This window comes from Siphateles boraxobius, unplaced genomic scaffold, assembly GCF_051911475.1.
Source record: "Siphateles boraxobius isolate OS27281-9 unplaced genomic scaffold, OSU_SipBor_1 16, whole genome shotgun sequence".
NCBI classification, from domain to species: domain Eukaryota; kingdom Metazoa; phylum Chordata; class Actinopteri; order Cypriniformes; family Leuciscidae; genus Siphateles; species Siphateles boraxobius.
Genome location: NW_027508766.1, coordinates 4,410,001 through 4,431,844, shown reverse-complemented (window position 1 = coordinate 4,431,844; position 21,844 = coordinate 4,410,001). Strand labels below are relative to the sequence as shown.

Sequence of the window (21,844 nt, the reverse complement as noted above, 5' to 3'; positions counted from 1 at the left end):
ATTATCATGAAACTGAATTGTCGCAAAAAAATTGTTGTCATGCTAAAACAGGTTTAATAAATTTTTGTATTTTAACAAAAAAAAACTTTTTTAACATATAAATACAATAACTTTTACAACTACTGATTGTAATCAGGGTCTCGACTTTTACATGTATAGATGCCAAGTATAAGTTTAACAGATATATTTTTACTCACTGAACACTGACTGAGCACTTAAGAGTTTCGCTCTCCATCAAGCGATCTGTACTAATATTTCAAATTCTTCTCAGCGTACCTGTATTTGACGTACCGTAAACTCCAGTGTGAAGGCGCACCCATGCCATTGTGTTTCTCACACACGCAAAGGGAGAGAGAGCGAGAGTCTTACATACCACGCAAAATCGATGCACTACATGTAAAACATATAATTGTTCGTATTTTTCTGTCAAAATAACGGAGTTCATCTGGAATTATTCAGCTTTTAAGAACAAGCAGAAGATATGCTGGTTTCTCTGGTAGTGGGCGGAATTAATGAGCAAACTGCAATGTCACTGGATGGCACTCATCCGGTTTTAATTTCAGCAAATCAGTTCGAGCGAAAGCTGACAACGTGATTAACATTCATGAACCCAGCAGCTCGTGTGTTGTATATTGTCATGTAGAATTAGTAGTAAATGCATGCATGCATGATTATCAAGTTTTAGTTCTAACTACAAATAATGGTTCTATCATTAAATAATGCTTGATTATCATGATTGACTGATTTTAAGAGTGTACATTTAGATATTTAAAAAGCTGTGTCATTTTACAAAGAGAAGCTGATTTGGTGGAATATAAAATAATAAAATATATAAAAATAAAATAATATATAATAATAATAATATATATATATATATATATATATATAATTATATAATAGTACATCAGTCTGGCGAGTAACCAAAAAAAAATTTACTGGACAATGGCGATTCTATTGCCTAGATGTGCGTAGAGGGTTGAAGGGGTAGATGACCCTGATTATATGACAAGTCTCTTGTTATATTCGGAACAATACCGTAATGAAATAACTAATGTTAACAAATGGAGCCTTACTGTAATGTGTTTCAGAACAATAATAAACAATCATAACATTTTCAATCAATATCTAGAGCATGTTGAAGTTACTTATCTATATATAGATCATACACAGTCATTTATGTAGATCAGTGGTTGTAGTCCAGATTACATTTTTTTTTTTTAAATACATTTGAAAATACATAGCCTATTAAGTTTTTAAGTATTTGGTGCTGAGATGAACACCATTGCGAATACAAAACTCTGAATGGCTGTTACCGGGGTAACCGCTGCATGTCTGCTGTTCTGTTCCATCAGCACCACCTGCTGTAAGAGAGTGAACGTGCATTTTCATTCAGCACCTGTCCTTCACTCGTTTCGCCATGCACTGCTAATGTGTGTTGGGCTTGTTTACATCAGTGTGGAAGCCTCTTTGAAGCAGCATACAGCAGTGTTGTGCATTTTAAACGGTCGTTGGGAAAAGCATTGTTAAAATGCATTCTAAAAATATGAATAATTTGTAATAAATAATTATTCATGGTATTTTTCATCAGGCACACGTCTATTTGCAACCTAGCCTTAATGTAGAGCAATAAAAGAAAAAGTAATATGGAATAAGGAAATAAAACACTTCTAAAATAAAACTGCTGAAGTGACTTTTTGTAATGTCTATTCAATGCTTCCATCGGCTAAAATAAGACGTTTCAAGAAAAGCTAAGAAATAAGAATTCTAAGAAAATGCTAAGAAATCTCTATTAACACGAAACATCACATATACATTCAGACGTCCAGTTATAAGATTAGTCTGCCTCATACAAAAACACACACACACACACTGACTCTATAAGGATGCTGACTCTATTAACGTAACGCACACTAGACGCAGACAAATTCCTCCAGCTGCCTGAGCAAGTAAATCAAAAGCAGATGAGATGGTTTCATCATCCCAATATCGGTGCGAACATCTGAACTGTGCATTATGCTAGATCTCATACAATATCAGCAACATTTCTGCACCATCTGAACATTAGTGGTCCTTCTCAGAGCAACTTAAATTTGATAACAGTTTGAACAGAGAGCCATGACAGTAGACATGGATTGCTAGTCTGCCGCTGGCACTACTACAACACTACTACAAAAGTGATCTTTCTAATAGGGTTGCCCCAATTCAAACCAGCCAATTCTGTGTTAAAAACCTAGATTCTTACCCACTAAGCTACCAAGATCCAGTAGGGTTCACAAGGACATCTCTAGAGTAAAAGGCGGTTGTCAGTATATTTAAACCCATGGTCATAGTCATAATGATTATTTCAGACTATGGCTGCAAAATTAATCACAATTAAATGATTTGGCTTACTGCATTTATGAAATCACAAAGGCTGCGATTATTTTTTATGCGCAGCTTGTCAGTGGAGCACGGCTCTGTGATCAGTAGTAAATGCTGCTCCATCTGAAAGCACTGAGTTTGAGTTGCTTCTACGTGCATTTGAAAAAGCAACACGCGTGAAACATCTTTCCAACCACGAGAAGCATTTATGAACCTCTAACATTTAATAACATGTTTTTACTCCAAACTCACTTCATAACATCAGTTGAGTGTTTGAAAACATCTTTCTGTGAGATAATGTGGCTTCTTACACAGAATAAAGAACACAACACATTTCATATTCTATACAGTGATAAAGGCTGTGTCGATTAGCATTGAAGTATAAATTTACTTTATTACCATGAAAATACCAGAGAAGGCTTCAAGAACTCAAACCATATATTGTCGTAGTCGTGTGTTTATTAGTCATGTCTAATCAAAGTGTTTCAATCTTCTGTTTATTCAGCTACAGCGATAGTATGATGCCTAGGACTGGGACAATAAATCAATGCATTGTGATTCTTCAAACGATTGCTTAGTTTTGCTCCTGCTTTAGAAACAGCCATACTCTGCTTGCTTGCTTCCAATTCCTTACACACACACAGCTCGAATCTTCCATAAAGTTCGAAAAGTTTGAAGCAAATTACAAGGGTGTTCGCAGTGGGCTGTGCTTACATTAATTTCGCGTCATTAAAGCATTCTGAGGTGCAAGTACATTAAACCTCTAACATGGACACACATCGTCGTAAATTAAATTAGCGATTAAATTAATCGATTAATTGTTAGTTAGCCTTAATGCTTACATAAAGCGTACCGTAATGCTTAATATAGCCAACAGCATAGACCAACGCTACTTTTGCGTCATCGAAGGGTAACGCCCCTTTTTGGGGTAAAACAAACGGATTCCTCTGAGAACAGAACTCGCTCTAGATCTGCAAAGTTTCTTGATAGCAAAAATGGCACAAACATACACACTCTCTTTGCCGGTCGAAAAAGAAGCTACTGGATACGGGATTACAGAGGTGTCCCTTTAAAATGGTCGCAAACTGGATTAATGACCTCACGCAGTGGCCAAATATGGACTATTCAGACATCTACCACTATCTCGTGTAGCCTATTTTTTTTGTCATTACACACTCACAATATGACAAACTAGACGATGAGGCCATGTCACTTGGTTCATATTTAACTTGATTTAAACTATTGACATAGTTTTGTTGTCGACTACCTATACTAGTTAGAAAGACGAAGCTGCTAGCAGCTACGTGATTAGCTCTCACCAGGCACGCTACCTTGGCTGTTAGCTGATTTTACTGTTGAAATAGTGGCAGGCTAGGGCTAAAGGGGACTTGGCTGGTTTCTGCTTGTGTCTAGAAAGTGCTAGGACTTTGAAAGTTGTAAAAAGGTTTACAGTGTACGGCAAAATATGTAACGTTAGCATTGGTCTATATGATCCTAACAAATTATATCTCTATTCCGCATTCACTTGCAAAACTTTTGAATTGCCCGAGAAAGTTTTATTCGATCATAAAATTTCTACGAAAAATTTCCCCAGAGAAACTTTGGAGAATGAAATAAAGAGCTGGGAGGAAATATATAGCCTATATAGCCAACACAAAAGTTATGCAAGTAAACGCAAAAACTATTATAGCCTAATCTTTCCTGGCATCTCATCTTTTCCCATCATTTTAGATTTGGTTATCATCTTTAATATATAATTTCACAAGCTATCTTGAACGAACAGAGGCATGGTCTGAGATAATAGTGTATTTACCGGTGTTGAATTCTCGGAAGATGAAGAAAATATCCGTCAGATAAAAATTTTTTTTTTAAAAGTCATTTCTTCACCAAAATACAAACCGACACAATGGAACATCCCTCATGGCCTCATCGTCTAGTTTGTCATACTGTGAGTGTGTTAATGACAAAAAAATAAGCTACTTACTTACTGATTCCACGAGATAGTGGTAGATGTCTGAATAGTCCGGCAAAGAGAGTGTGTATGTTTGTGCCATTGTTGCTATCAAGAAACTTTGCAGATCTAGAGCAAGTTCTGTTCTCAGAGGAATCCGTTTGTTTTCCCCCAAAAAGGGGGGTTACCCTTCAATGACGCAAAAGTAGCGTTGGTCTATGACAGGGTATATCCAAATGCTGCTCAAAACACCATGTTTCTCACCAAATGAATGAGAAGGGTTTTTATTGTAAATAATGTGCAAGTAAGATTGTAAAATGAGTCGATGTGATTGATCATTTAATTAAATTACTTATTTAATAATCAAATATAACGACTACTGTAACCAGCGCCGCCTCTGATGCCTGCTAGTCAGAATGCGTAACGTGTTGTGGATGTGCTCTTCCTAGAAACAACACGGCAACTAAATCCAATGAATTCACAACGTTTTAATACAATATTGTTATCTTTATAATGTTATATAATATGATAGACAGTCCCAATCATAGTTATTAGTTGTGCATTTCTGTTTGCACTGCATGCACTGAAGCTGTCCACCGGCATGATTCACTACCATGTTAATTCTTGACCAAATCAAATGTATCCTAAATGAGATAAGAAAGGGATAATGTACATCCAGCTGGTTGTAATCGCAGAATAAACCCAGACGGGGTGGTCAGGACCCGACGCGAAGCATCAAATTTTTGTTAGCGATAATGTATAAGTATATAGTTGCTTTGAAGAAAAGTAGCATCTGCATGATTAAATGCTACTGTTCATATGGTAACAGATCAAAATAATGCCTTATTGTAATGACTAGCATTCGTTGAGTAAATTACATTTACTTTGCTTACTGTTTGACTTCACAGCTATATCTATAAGCATGCTAATCATAAGTTAGACTGCCTGCATTTTAATTATTCTTGCTTACTAAAAACAAACTGTACACAAGAGACCCATCCCTCTAATTAACACTAAACTTTGGCCTGGTCCAGTTTACTGCTGAAGGGGAAGTTCACCGTTAAATATGTATTCAATCATTTCTTTTTTTTTTTTTTTTTTACATTTCACTTATATGTCCCAGTGGTCTTTTGACTTTATACAGTTGTCTGCATGCCGTAGATGGTGTGGCTGTGATAGCATTTCATGTGTGTGGCCTTTCATTGTATGGGGCAACAAAAAAGCATTTTCTAAGCCACTAATATCATGAGAATTCTTTTTTATTGTATAATTTGATTAAACTACAATGTGGAAAAACCATCATAATGAGAAATAAATTATCTGTACATGAACCATATGTAAATTTGAGTGAAAAAGAACCTAGTTATTTATGCTTTCACACTGTTCCTAAATTTTCATTTCGAAAAACAGGAAGAAAAAGGTTTTGTACAAGTATAAATTTGTGGTAAGTTGGCCTAACAATGTTGTAGTGTTTTGTATGATAACATCTTCTGTCACATATTTGGAATCATGCAACTTATGTCAAATTAAAGTGATCCTGGGGTACTCCTGAGCGAAGTGATTTTTTTTTTTAAATCACATACATCCATCAACCTCTCTCTGCAGAGATGGAAACTCGAGTCTGTGACTTGGACTCGAGTAGCACTTAAGTCGCAAAAAATAAATAAATAACCCTGCATCCCAATGTCCATACTATCCATCCTAAATAATATGTGAGATTAAAATAAGTGTGTCTGAAAGCATAGTATGTTGAAAAGAGAAGTCCCTTGTTGGTCTACTATTTCTGGTAGATTTTTGAAGTGTTGATCCGTGCACACTCTAAAGGCTTATATTGCCCACAATCTATTGCGCTTTGGAGGAGGATTCGGTTCAGAAACAACATGAGTAAAAAGTGTTTAGAAAAAAACTACAAAACATGACAGATATCATATGCTCGACCGACGGTGAGAGGTTTAGATAAAGGTTTGAGTGACTAATAAAAGTTTAACCAAATAAAAAATCTATTTAAATGTTATCCTTATATTTCATCTGCAATAACAATGTGGACTTTTATAAAGATACGTTTGGCCATTTACTTTTAAATATTATAGTTCATGCATTAATTCGTAGAGTTCTCCACATGTAAGACCCGCGACTGCAGATCAATTTCTCTCCGATACGGTAGGAAATTAAGATTTTGTGACAAGATGATTGACAGACCAGTTTACGATGACAGGATGCGACAGAGCGCAACTGATAAAGACGCAATTGTAGGACGTCATAGTATGTCCCAAAGCTTGTCTCTTTTGCTACACACTCAAAAGTATGTACTTGTACTACGCCTTAAAAGTATGTATTCTTTTTGTGAAGTAAAAGTAGGCGAATTGGAATGACACAGAGAAAGAATTGTGACTTGACTTGGACTCGTGAACAAGTGACTCGAGACTTGACTTAAACTCGTGAAAAACAAGTAATTTTGGTACGGCATTCCTGATTACGTTCTCTCTTTACTCCACATGGCAGCATGAAACCCAACCTTTTATTATTCATTCATAATTCATTCATTCTTTATCAATACGTGCTGCAACAAACACTCCAACTCAGTGTTATTTTATAAACGCGTGAAGCATCTGAAGGCACGCGTAGTCATCACCAATTGAAAAAGTGCTGTTATAAAAACAACAATAAATATAACAAGAGTAACAATATAGCCAAGTCTTACCTTGTGATAATCATCTTGGCCTTTAGACTGAATAGCAATCAATTAATCCAAAAGCAAGGGTAATGCAGTGTTGCACAGCTTTCAAGAGGCTTGCTTACTGTCCATTTTCAAGCAGTAAGCTACACGTTTCCATGTCCTTATGTTCATTGCCAGATCGTGTGCGGTTTATTTTCAATTAATCGTGCAGTCCTACAGCAAACTACGGCAACTCCAATAGCTTAAAATACACAGCACATTTTATTTCTCGTGGTGATGTCCCTGCGTTCCAAAATGATATAATGTTATATTATAGTTGAAGGTAATAGTTTTTGATTGTGAATAAAAATTAAATTAATGATTTAAGTAATACTCCATGTGAAGTAAAAATCTGCTCCAAGAGCTCTAAAACTAAAAAGTGAAAAACCTTAGGCTACATGCTATGAAGAAACACTCATAATAGTGCTTTCTTTTCCAGAAACAAACGGTGTTCATTTCTGTCAAGCAATATTAATTTGAGATGTGTAAAAAGCCATCATCAACCACATCAAAATTAAATGCTACGTACTGCAAAAACATATGTGCAATTGGCTGTTCTTTCGCTACGTTGTTGCTATTAATTGAACACCTAAACTTCTAATGGCCATGATTGTCAACATGTCAGATCCACCCAGTTAGTTGCACGGCATAGTAAGACCTAAATATCATATTTACTGCACATGCCAAAATGTGTCCTTGCAAAACTGCTACAGTTAAAATACTTGCAAGATAAAGTAGATTAGAGTGACTAAAATATCCCTGACACAGGCATCAGGTTTTGTGGCAGGTATCACTTAAAGGCATTCGCTCCAAGCAAACGGAGATACTAAAAGATGTGTGGGCAGCTCTCCAGCTGATTTTACATTGGAAAAAAGCCTCCCCTTTACCCTGCTCTGACAGAGTACCCAACACCATATCAATAATAACAAACAAATCATGAAATCTAAAGCTTTACAACTTTAAACTTTCACAGTCACACTAACCCTAAATGCTGATCATATAATCACCATGCCCATCTCAGCTCTCCGTGATCTAGTGTGGCGGTGGGTAGGAATGTAGGGGCGTTAGGGGAAACAAAAGCACCGGCAGTGGTTATGATGACTTGGCTTACAGAAACACAGCGCCCTGTGCGTCGAGACAATAGTGGTCTCACTCACAGCAACATACAAACAGGAAAGTATGGGGGGGATTTAGACCGTCAGCACTCTAGGGGGCCAATGTCGCATTCCTATCATCTTTGCCACCACACTGATGCATCCATCCATTTATCTCTTCATCCATCCATTAAACCAGCAAACACAGCCACTTCCAGCCAATGATTCATTAATACATCTGAGCAGATCTGTCTGTCCATCTGTCAGCTAGTATGTATCCAACTATGTATTTATCTTTCAATCTGCCCATCCATCCATGCCAATCTATGGGGTTCAAGATCTTAGCAATTTCTGGGGCAGCAAAAATAAAGCAAAGAGTTCAAAATGTTCTTCAAAAAAGGAATGACCCCAGGGCTCGATTTTCGGTGCGGGATTGCGGGTATTGCGCATCATTTTAATCATTCCCGCAAGGTCTTGTGTTTATAATGCGGGAAATTCCCGCAAACATTCATTCAATCTAGCATGTAAGCCTATGAGTGAATTTAACTAAAAAAAAGATTATAAGATCAAATCAGTCATTTTAAAACTTTATGCGAGACGCAATTTCACAAACAGCATGAGTGATTCTGCCAATGCCACGTCTTCTCTCTCTCTCAAAATGTGTTGCACAAGGCAAGTCAATCGCGCTGCAGCTGCAGGCGGTGATTCTAGACTCTCGCGTTTCAGAGGTCGGGACATTTGATGGAAATGTCACTTGCACAATCGGGCCATTGCATCGTCACTAATGTTTATAATTTGTGCGTCTTTTTAAGTCTTACCAATTTAAACATTCAAGCGATTTTAAACCGCATAACAAACAGCTCGTGAGTAACAAAACTGAGTTCTTTTTCGCGAATTATAGCGCTATAACGGTCAAAAGCACACAACATTGTCTTAATTCCGGTCTTGGGGAGTATCCTCTCAAACACAATCGGTTATGTCTTAAAAAAATTATACAAAAAGAAAATGCATGTGACACTATAATGAAAACAGTATGGGCCGTTCACGTTACGTCTTTTGCGCGTTCATCCTTTGCTGAAACGTCTTCATCTTCATGGAGAACATGGCTCATGATTGCTTAGCAACAGGGAGCCCTTTTAAAAAAAAGAGGAGAAAGTGGCGCGGACTGCGCTTTACACGCAACATGTGAACGTGGATCCCTGCACTAGTTCTTAAAGTGAGAGAAGCCTAAAATGTGTCTGTCATTATTGCATATAAAACAACAAAAGATAGCATTAATTGTAAGGAATCGGGATTAATAGCCTATGTATTCAAATTATACAGGACCAAAAGCCTATTCCGTGTTATTTTACATTTGATTACTTTTTTCAGTTTCTGTAGTATTTCTGAATACTAGTGTTATTAGACCTAAACTTTTCTCTTTATTTCATGTATTTATTTGTGCTACTTTTTTCAATTTAATTCAAAGATTGAAATCAAGCTTTCTTTTGTTGTGTAAACTAAAAAAATGACCCCATTGTAAAAACACTAATACAATGAGTGAGCAAACATTTAGCTGAACTTATTTTTAAAAATTGTCTAAAAAAACTCCCCCCTCAAATTAAAAAATCCCCCCCATAAGAATAACCTAAAGGGGGATTTCCCCCTTATTTTCCAAAACGAAATTCAGGCCCTGGACCCATTTGCACATTTCTAAATATTTTTACTCTTTTAATATACAAATATAAGGTAAAATTTTGAGAACAGGATTAGTTGACAGTATGTCTTCAGATTTAAAATGAGAAGCACACTAAAAACTATTGATCTTCCCTCCAGTTCTATATCAAAATAAATGCAAAATAAACAAGCATTTCTATGTAACATTTTATATTACATTGCGTTACAATTTTCAAATTGACTAAGCTCAAAAAAATAAACAGGTGAATGAAAAGTAGACCAAGAGAGATCAGTCCAGGTACAAATGAAATTCATAACTAGGTTCTGGCTTCACTTTTAGCTCAAATAAAACATGTCTGAGTTCTGTTCTTTTAACAAACTTCCTGTTGGCACTGGCAGCAGATTATGGGCAACCTTGCTAGTTTGTAGTTTTTGCACACACTGTTCAACCTGAGAGCTCCTTTTGCCATGAGCTTTTATTTATTTATTTGTTATATTACCCTTGATATATTCAGAGCAAAACTATGAAATGTTAAAGAGATAGCTGACACAAAAATAAAATTCTGTCATCATTTACTCGCTGTCATGACTTTCCAAACCTGTATGACTTTCTTTGTTGGAACATGAAAATATTTTGAGAAATGTTTTTGTCCATAAAATGGATGTCACTGGCAACCAAATCTGTTTGTTTACCAACTATTTTTTTAAATATATTCTTGAGAGTTCTGCAGGAGAAAAATCATACAGTTTTGGAACTACACAGATTGTTCATTTTAGGGTGAACTCTTCATTAAAGGTTTAAACTTTATATCACGTTTCATATTTAGCAAAAGCAGCCCTAGTATTTTCAGTATCTAGCAGGCACAACTGCATTGTGGGAATATCTAATGATAAGCTATTTATTAATGAGGTCAGCATGTGTGTGAGAGAGAGAGAGAGAGAGAGAGAGAGAGAGAGAGAGAGAGAGAGAGAGAGAGAGAGAGAGAGAGATGCAAGGGCCACTTGAAGACCTATCCTTGAACATACTAAGACCACAAATGGGATTTAAACCAATATTTCCACACAGAGAGCGCAATCCTTCCCTTTTTATCAAAAGCTAAAGGCCTACTGTGAGTGATTATATAAGAACCATATTTCAACATTGACCAATTACTGTTTGAACAGAACATGATACAGAAAGTAAATTTAGTACTTAACCAGTTTAGTGTGGAAGAAAGAACAGCGAGAGAACTTCAACAAACATTCAGCTGCTGTTCAATTGGAGGAATATTTTGTCATGTTACCTGAAAAATGAGTCAAAAGTCCAGTAGAGGGACTAAAAATGAATCAAATGTGCTCAAAACAGCTGAGATACCATATAGCGCCTCGAAATCCCCATCCAGACGAGATGAGAGCCTGTCCAACTGAAAGAGACACTGACGGTCAACAGCAGCACGAGCGCTGACCGTAGATCCGGCTGTAATCCCCCTCCATCCTCCGCCGCATGCTGCGTTAATGTAATCAAATCCTGTGTTCTCGCCCTATCACATTATTTATAAAGCATGCATTGCCATGTCCGAATTAATTCAATCTTTAAACGTTCTAATCTGACAAAGATATACGTCCAATACACTGGCATTAAAGGTTGTTGTGCAGAACACTTAAGTTCATTAGGTTTAGTAGCTACCTGTCCTCTCCTTCCATGGTAATTTGGCAATATTGTGGTGATTCTCTTTCTAGTGTTGGATTCAGACAGATCAACAGCTAGCGAGGCCATGCATCCCCCTCCACCGCCTATGACAAATCAAAATAACACAGCAGATATAGGCTACCATGCAAGAGATACGAGCTACATCACATCACATTGCATTTAAAACGCCAGATAGCCTCCACTCGTACAGATATCACTAGTGTGTTGAACCGTGATGTTTGGGTGGAAAGCTCACATGGTAGTCTGGGCAGGAGTGAATGTGCGCGGTGGACGCACAGACATACGCCGAAACAAAAGGCGAGCAGCATGGTCATTCACGCTCACTCAGACACGGGGCCAGTGTGAGATAACTGAGCATTATATTACCTCACAATTTTGACAACCGTATAATATGTGGTGGCCATTATCAGTTCGTGTTGACTAAAGCTTAATCTCTAAATGAACAGACCGTAAACGTTACAGATACGCAGACTTACCGATGGCGTGGCTGTATTTTCAAATCCAACGAATCTCAACGTTTCTCTTGAGCGAAGACAAAGCGGAATGGTTTCGTCCAGATCATATAGATGTTTCTGTTTTCTTCCCGTTTAAAAGCCCGATAACTCGATAGTTTTTCCTTTAAATCCGCATCATTGTGTGAGTGTGGGTATTTTTCCAGCGCGGGCAGTTATGAAACATAAAGCGACTCCTTCGCGTGACGGTGAGCTCAGGTAACGTTAACCACGCCGATTTCAAACCGTTATTTCAGTTCTCTTCGATTTTTTTAAATTCCTTTGTAATTGTCATACAGCCTTGGTGTCCACGCGACCTCCGGCGTGTCGCTCTCGTCTTTCTTTAGTCCGACTGATAGACGAAAGAATGAATGATCGAGGGGGGGTTGCGGGGGCCCAGTCGCATCATCGCGCTCATACATACAGCACGAGCGCCTACACACGAGAGACAGCAGCGCGAGTGAGCGGGACACACCTGACCTGATAAGTATGTTTAACGCATGTCGCGCACACGGACGCACAAGGAGCGAATTCATTCATTTTGCTGTCCTTTTTACTCTCGTAAATACAGTGTTTGTAAAGCCTATGGGGTTTTTAAAACCACAATTGTGCCAGTGAAGACAGCCTACACTACTTGCCTGTCTGCCTGCGGATCGATATTTGCCACCATTATGCAAATCAGATATAGATAAGTTAAGCAAGTTTTGTAGCTAGCTATAGAGTGACAGACTGTAATTTGGGCTGTTTCTCTAGTGAATATTATATTATTTAATAGTCCAATCTGTCATGTACTGTATGCTTAAACATTTGTCCACAGTTATCAGTGTACCAAAGACTGATCGAAGGACCACTGCCAAAATTTACAGGCCCCGGGATAAAATGACTTTTAAAAAATGATTTTACTTCTTACTTACATTTTTGATTAGCGTGGAAAAGGAATAACATCCCCACCCACCCCTCAACTGAAAGATTTGACTAAATATTTTTTTAATTAATAATATTTCAACAACAAAAATAAGCATATAATGTGGTTATTTTAAATTGTTATTTTGTAAATACGTTAATAAATCAAATCAAACTTCCTAACGCCTACCCCAATCTCGAAGTTTTCCCGTGATGAATCTGCATTTTGGCAGATAATAGCCATGGTATATTGCTTGCCTCTTGTGTGGCGTGAATGGATATTCAGTGGGTTTTTTTTTTTTTTTACAACGTTCAACAACTGCAAAGAAATCTGGACCTAACCAAAATAAAGTCAGATGAAGATCCTGATGCTGTGCTTGATGACTCCGGACACAGGCAATCTCATAAAGTTAATCCGCTGGACGCTCCGTTGTAGTGGCTTTTGCATTTATGTCAGGAAGAGGAACATTTACTTCCAAATGTTATTTAGGGTATTGTTTTACACGATACCATTTTTAACTGAAATCGGAAAACTTTTTAATCATTTTTTGCCCGTTGCCCTGTTCACTTACACAACAATGTTTCAAAATGCAAGCTTTTGAAAACGGGTTTCAAAGTGCAAGGTTTTGAAACTGATACTTTTACCGTCTCCATGTAAACAACAAAAACGTGAATTTGTGAAAACGATGACGTCATATACATGCGTATTACAAGTTCACGCATGAGTATTACGTGTTTCTTGACAAAGTGACATCACCAACTACAGGCCTGCCATGCATAATGCAGTCTTTTTAAGTTAAATTTCGCAGCTCCGTGTGAACTGGGATAGTTTTGACAACGTTGTCGTCTGTTTTAGTACATTTTTGTAACATACCCTTAATTTACAAAGAACAAAACTTAAACATAGATTTTAGAATATAAACTGCTTATTTGGCCATTTTCAGTAAGATTTACTAAATATGAAGTGTTTGTGTGCCTGCTATTGTGCGTTTAACTTCAATCATGTCCAACAGATATCTTTTTTAAAGCAGTGGGTGAGTAATTCACTCCTTGATTTACTTTGAACCTTTTAGATTCTGTTGACGAACATGTTTGTTTATGGTGCATTTTAACATACATGACAGCAGTTTCAGGACAGCAGCGCCAGGCCAGCAGTTTTAGACCAGAAGTTAGAGATTATAGCCTCATTAAAGGCCCCCTGAAATAAAAAATATAGTTTTTTAGCTTTTAGTATGAATATGTTAGCCTTAATGTTATGAATAAGCTGGTGTGTTCCAAAACAATGACAAAATTCACATTTAGGAGATATAAGCATTCAAAACTTAGTCTCTCACTTCCGCTAAAAGGGATCACAGAATTTTATGACATCACCTCGGACTTCAGGTTCTCATCACATCTTCTGTCCAATCAAATGCTCTCTAGAATTTAAAGCGTCCCGCTCCCTATGCTATAAATACCACCTGGCCAAAGCGACCGTTGACACGCCACAAAGCAATATGGGTTGGAGATGTGTGTTCGGTCGCTCAAACGCTCAAGTTTAATTCTGTTTCCCAACTGTACCTTGGTTAAGAATAAAAGGGTTAGAATTTATTCACACTTCTACTATTGAATCCAACGTATCATCAGTGCTTGGATTCGCTTCCATGGTGCTGTCATTAAAGGGTTAGTTCACCCAAAAATGAAAATTATGTCATTAATGACTCACCCTCATGTCGTTCCAAGCCCGTAAGACCTCCGTTCATCTTCGGAACACAGTTTAAGATATTTAAGATTCAGTCCGAGAGCTTTTTGTCCCTCCATTGAAAATCTATGTATGGTGTACCGTCCTTGTCCAGAAAGCCAATAAAGACATCATCAAAGTAGTCCACGTGACCTCAGGGGGTTAGTTAGAATTTTTTGAAGCATCGAAAATACATTTTGTTCCAAAAATAACAAAAACGACGACTTTATTCAGCATTGTATTCTCTTCCAGTTCTGTTGTCAATCCCAACAATGGACTATGGGGCTACCATATAGCTTTTTGCCTACTGATAAAAGACCAGTATCCACTGTTTTATTATTGGGAAGGGATGCCTTTGACTGATTAGTAAATAATAGGAGTTCAGGGCAGAGGCCCATTTGCTCTTGTTTGTGACAGAGATGGGGCCCTCTATTACATAGGCTTGCATTAAAGAATCAGGGGCTCTTGTGTTTTTCCAGATGGGTGATTTACTGGGGGATGGGGTCTTCGATCCATTTGGGGGTGGGTCAGACTGCTTGGGGCCTCTGGGCATGTGCCCCACATGCTAGTCGGTAATCGCAAACCCAGCACATAAACAATGCATCAGGACATGCCAGATCTGATAGCGAGGGGTTACACCTAGACATGAATGAAACATATTGCAGATGATGAAGAGGATTTTACACTATAGGAAAAACACGTGTCAACACAAGTCTGAACTGGTCCTGATGAAGATTACTGAACATAAGTCTGTTCCCACTTAAAAAAATATTCTTGCCAATGGAGCACATAATGGACTTTGTCAAATGACATTTACATAACAGCAGATAGGTATTCAAACATAGTATTTGCCAACTGAGCATGTTCAAGCCATTATCTTGTTCCATTGGGTTTCACGTGTTATTCACTTATAAATTTGCATTAACTAGAGATCTTTTTAGCCGTTGCTTATTATCTGAGTTCTCTGTGGGAACAAGACTTATTGCTCAACAGACATGAACGTCTAGATCCACACACTCTCATAACTGTCTCACAAAGACACACATAACACAAGCACAAGCCATATGCTCAAGTATTCTTTTGATACTGATACAAACATGAAAAAATAAACCAGAAGATGAAAATTGATTTTTGATCAGCCTCCAGATCAGCTTTCTTCCTGACTCAGGAGTAGATTTTTTTTTTATGTAGTGCAAAAATGTCTCTCTCTTACTAATGTCTGTCTGACTCTCTCTCTTTCTCTCTAATACTCCACCCATCCACCTACAATGATCCCCTCCCCGTCCCTACCTGGTCCCCTCTTTTGAAAGAGCACACAATAGTGTGGGAGACAAAGGAAAAGAGCTGAGTGGGCCGCGCTGTGTATCTGTGCACTGGGGCCCTCTGTAGCCGGGACAGACTGGCTGAAGCTCTGCTTAGAACTGCTTTCTGCTCACTACAGCACATTCAGTGTCTCACTCTTATTCAGTTGTTTCTTTTAATGTCTGTCTGTTTGTCTACAGTTTCTCTGTATTTCTATTAAATCTGTCTTCTCTGTCTTGTCCTCGAACAGACATGGCAGTGTGTGTGGAGAGGGGTACCGGGACAGGTTGTGAAAATGTGTGTGTGTGTATATATATATAGGCTACATATATATTTATATATATATGTATATACCATAAAACTTCAAATAATAGCCGAGTCCCAAATAAACGCCTGTCTCTTTTGGCGCTTTTCCACTGTATGGTACGGCTCGGTATGGCTCAGTACGGTTCGGCTCGCTTCGCTTTTCCACTGCGTGGTACGACTCGGCGCAGCACGGCTCGGTTCGCTTTAGCTCGGTAGCTTTTCCACTGCAGTTAGTACCGCTTCAAAGTGGGTGGGATTATGACTGATCTTTATAGTTTATCCGCTCCTCGGCAACCAACAAGAGGGACGTCTGCACTTCTCGTCCACTGACCAAGATTCAGCCATTTCTTTTTTGGACGTTTTTTTTTCTTCAAGCAAGTAGTTTTAAAACATTGGAGGCTGTTACTGGCTATTTAAATCTAGCGGGTTTGATGTCTCGCAAATACAGTGACACTGGTAGTGACGATTCTGTCTGTCTGACCAATCAGTGATCTACAGTGCTTCCACGTCACATTTTAATATCGGTACGGTACGCTTGGAACCTCAACAGAGGTGGTACCATTTAAAGCGAGCCGTACCGTACCGTACCATGCAGTGGAAAAGCGCCAATAGATGCCACCTATGTCACTAGAAATAGAACGCCGCCATATTGACGACCGGTATGGCCGCCCAAACTGCCCATTTGAATGAGAGAAAAAAGACAGAGATACATGGATAAAATTTAAATTTTAGGCTCCGATCCTTATTTGTTACCCCCAGTTTTCTTTTGTCCTTTATTATCTGCCCCAGACTTGCCCCAATTTGCCTACTACAAAACAAAGGCACGGCGGGAGACGGACACACAATCCAGGCAAACATGAGGGCTTAAATACACTGACTAATTACAAGACAAGGAACACCTGTGAACAATGATCAGACAATTAACAAATGACAAGACAATTGGCAGGATCACATTACAGACAAGAACAAGGAACAAGACACAAAACCCATACTGTGACAATAATATGCTGATTTGCTGCTCAAGAAACATTTATTACTATTATCAATGTTGAAAAAAGGTGTGTAAAGAAATTAATTAATACTTTTATTCAGCAAGGATGCATTAAATTGATCATAACAGTATAGACGTTTATAATGTTACAAAAGCTTTCCATTTACTGAAAATTTAGCTTTGGGCACAGGAATAAACTGTTGTCACAGATATTCAGTTTTTCTTTTTTTCAGTTTATATTAATTAATTTTCTGGAAATATCCTTTGTCTAGTTTCCCGCCACTTATGAGTTGTCATGGAGATCCATTTATTTATTGATATTGTGTTTGTCATTATTTCCCTCATTTACTTTGTATTTAAGTTGCAGTCTTTTCAGTGTTCATTTGTCCGGTCACGTTAACGTGTAGATGTTGTGTTAGTTTGCTTGCCTTGTTTTGTGTATACTAGTGTGGATTATTAAAGACTTTGTGAAAAAGCCTTACCTTCATATGCATGTTCTTCCTTCGACCACCTGTAAATATACCCCTGTACATAAATATACACTCACCTAAAGGATTATTAGGAACACCATACTAATACTGTGTTTGACCCCCTTTCACCTTAATTCTACGTGGCATTGATTCAACAAGGTGCTTTAAGCATTCTTTAGAAATGTTGGCCCATATTGATAGGATAGCATCTTGCAGTTGATGGAGATTTGTGGGATGCACATCCAGGGCACGAAGCTCCCGTTCCACCACATCCCAAAACTGCTCTATTGGGTTGAGATCTGGTGATTGTGGGGGCCATTTTAGTACAGTGAACTCATTGTCATGTTCAAGAACCAATTTGAAATGATTCGAGCTTTGTGACATGGTGCATTATCCTGCTGGAAGTAGCCATCAGAGGATGGGTACATGGTGGCCATAAAGGGTTGGACATGGTAAGAAACAATGCTCAGGTAGGCCGTGCGTTTAAATGATGCCCAATTGGCACTAAGGGGCCTAAAGTGTTCCAAGAAAACATCCCCCACACCATTATACCACCACCACCACCAGCCTGCACAGTGGTAACAAGGCATGATGGATCCATGTTCTCATTCTGTTTACGCCAAATTCTGACTCTACCAGAATACTCTACCAAATACTCTACTCAACAGAAATCGAGACTCATCAGACCAGGCAACATTTTTCCAGTCTTCAACTGTCCAATTTTGGTGAGCTCTTGCAAATTGTAGCCTCTTTTTCCTATTTGTAGTGGAGATGAGTGGTACCCGGTGGGGTCTTCTGCTGTTGTAGCCCATCCGCCTCAAGGTTGTGCGTGTTGTGGCTTCACAAATGCTTTGCTGCATACCTCGGTTGTAACGAATGGTTATTTCAATCAAAGTTGCTCTTCTATCAGCTTGAATCAGTCGGCCCATTCTCCTCTGACCTCTAGCATCAACAAGGCATTTTCGCCCACAGGACTGCTGCATACTGGATGTTTTTCCCTTTTCACACCATTCTTTGTAAACCCTAGAAATGGTTGTGCGTGAAAATCCCAGTAACTGAGCAGATTGTGAAATACTCAGACCGGCCCGTCTGGCACCAACAACCATGCCACACTCAAAATTGCTTAAATCACCTTTCTTTCCCATTCTGACATTCAGTTTGGAGTTCAGGAGATTGTCTTGACCAGGACCACACCCCTAAATGCATTGAAGCAACTGCCATGTGATTGGTTGATTAGATAATTGCATTAATGAGAAATTGAACAGGTGTTCCTAATAATCAATCCTTTAGGTGAGTGTATATATATATATATATATATATATATATATATATATATATATATATATATATATATATATATATATACATATATAAATAATTTAAAATGTTGCCATTGATTGGCCACTCATAATACATATTGATTTTCACATTCTCATTTTAGTATGGAAATGCTTGGTTTCAGACGCAGTTAGTCACTTGTTTTGTTTAGTAATTAATCAGTGAGTTTGAACGAATTGTATAGTGGATTATTCAATATCTAAAAACAAAGTCACTTACTGGCATAACAAATCAACAATAAAAACACGTAGAAAGATTCACTGAGAAATTCCCACCATTAATGCACAGACTGACACTCTACGTGGAAGGAACACACTCTATCAAAGACTGAAACAAACTGTTGTATAATTTTCTTCATATATAGTCTGAATTTTAGAATATAAATCGACATATAAACTATATGCATTAAAATAAGAAGACATGCTAATTGTGGTGCTTTCTGAATTCATATTGATCATTACAAACAACTTCCACAAACCTTAATTTTATGCACAATTTTTATTCTTCTCTAATTACAGTTCTATTTGCAACATCTTTCAGAGAACTGCACCAATGAACAACAATCCTTTAGAGTCTGTCGTGTTTATTTAAGGATCTCACATGCATTACCTCATTGTGCCAATGATGCAGATGGATCTGCATTTGAATGGTTATGTAGTGCCATACACAGCACAGAATAACCACCATCCCATATTCCCATATACCGGTTGCCTAGCAACAAGAAACATCTCATGTTCTGATAGCCTGTTCTTATTCCAGTTGCAGAGAGAGAAGAGAGAGAGGTGGGGCAAGTGATATTTGAATATACAAAAGACATAACTTGGTTATGTAAGCTGCACAGTCTTTTACGTGGTGTTGTATGTGTTCAAATGTATAAATATATGTGTTATTAATAATATTACACTCATATTATAGTGACTGTGTGTACAGCTCATCCTCATGAGATAATGCTGGCTTTGTTTGCATGCCTCAGCCCTGTTAAGTCGTAATTAGCATAATTAGAAAGGCGCTCATGAAGAGGTCAGCAAGTCCCTCGGTACCAAACCCAGAGGTGCCTGAAATATAGGACACACATCCAAGTGACTTAAATGCTCTTAGAGAATTAAACACGGCTGCTGACACATACAAGAAGTTAAATGAATTGATATGGTCGTCGAAATATACGTGAAATGAAATTTTTGGGATAAGTGATGTTTGGTCACTGGGAGATCCCTTTTTTTTTTTGATTCTGGAATGCATGAATCTGTGTTTCAACCTGCAGAAAGACAAGCTGAACAAACCTCACGCTTCATCTTGCTAAATCTCAGTTGACCTGATTCATCTACAGCACAGCCTCAAACTCTATCTGTTTCTCTTCTCTCTCTCTCTCTCTCTCTCTCTCTCTCTCTCTCTCTCTCTCTCTCTCTCTCTCTCTCTCTCTCTCTCTCTCTCTATGTTGTTTAATTCTCTTTCTCTTTATCCCTCTGCCACTCTATCTTTCTAATGAGGTCAGAGATTGAGTTTGTATCAAAGTCACAGCTATCCAGCAAGTGAATCATGCAGCGTGTGTCTCCAGGCTTATAGTATTAATGAAAACAGCATTAATATCCACTACCTGTACACTACAAACTTCAGAATGGGATGCTCTAATGAACTTGTGTATATGAGAGAGAGGGATAGTATCCGTGCGTCCTGGTTTCAGATGGCTATTTTAGGTCGGTGATTGATTAAATTGTTCTTAGCTAAAGTTTGAGGGCAGAACTTTTTGGGGGGGGGGGGGGGGGTATCTGGGTTATTTCATGTAACTTTCTCTAAACTAAGTGCGTTTAGGGAATAAAGCCGCCCAGTACACACAGTGTGAGAATGTGTGTCCTTTTTCTCATCACTTCCTCCTCTCATCTGTTCATCAGTTTTAATTGTGTAGTTTTATCCACGGTCAGATATCGGTGCTAGATTAGTGTACTACTGAGTGATAGCACAATCTAAAGATTATGTAATGAAGACTACACACACACACTTTTGTTTTTCTATGACAGTGTGTTCTATTGTGTTTGTACTGAGCTAATGATATTTTCTATCACATAATCTTACTCCTGAACCTCACAGAAATCTTTCTGCATTTTTATATTTTCACTAAAACATTATTTAGTATGTTTATAGACGTGTTGGCTGTTGGCATTGGCTGCATTCTGCTCCCCATATAGGTGATTTCAGTGGTTTACTACTATCCTTGTGGGGACATTTGGTTCTCACAATGTAGGCAAAACTTGCCCCCCACACACACTTGCGCACCCATCTGTAGCACATTGTAAGAGATATATCATTTGACACTGTCCACACAATGCATTCTGGGAAGGATCCAGATATAAAACTACCAGAGAAATAACCTACTTGTCATCTTCCCATCCAATTTACCATTCTTTCTCCTTCTGTTTTCATTTCTGTTCTTTGGACAATTTTGTCAAACCCTTCACGTTCCTTCTTTATTTATTCAATCCTCTCTCCTATCATTTGGATCACAATATCCACTAAGACACTTAATAATGTAACACCTTCACAACAAACAAGGATCAAAATGTGTGAATAAACAGATATATCATAGGCAGGATCACCCGGCTGATTTATTCATGCTGTATGTTTCTGAGGAACTAGAGCTGTTTTTAGAGTTGAGGGCCTGGTTTCTTTAGTAATATAAGTCAATCTAATTCAAATGCTATCACCTAAATTACTGTGCATTCTCTGGTTTCATCCTGATCCCTTTTTCTTCACTCTGCATCAAGTATATCTCCTACATTCATTCTATATCCTATTTTTATGCTTGTGGTCTTAACTGGAACAGCTAGGTGACCTTCAAAAGCTTGTTTCTGGAGGATAGG

General features: G+C 38.0%; 1 protein-coding gene across 7 annotated transcripts in view; it reads right to left on the bottom strand.

Moving 5' to 3' along the window:
- Window positions 1–12,412, bottom strand: part of sptbn2 (spectrin, beta, non-erythrocytic 2) — a 124,867-nt gene extending 112,455 nt beyond the window's left edge. For 2 of the 7 annotated variants that reach the window (XM_077231207.1, XM_077231208.1), the window contains exons 1-2: window positions 11,945–12,072; window positions 11,445–11,551 (exon numbers count right to left, since the gene is read on the bottom strand). In XM_077231207.1, coding sequence (XP_077087322.1) covers window positions 11,445–11,461 — 17 coding nt within the window. In that variant the 5' untranslated portion in view covers window positions 11,462–11,551; window positions 11,945–12,072. Of the gene's footprint in view, window positions 1–11,061; window positions 11,080–11,444; window positions 11,552–11,944 lie in introns of those variants that run through there. The other 5 variants (XM_077231209.1, XM_077231214.1, XM_077231213.1 and 2 more) reach the window with 4 other exon arrangements.
- Window positions 12,413–21,844: the final 9,432 nt, after the last annotated feature.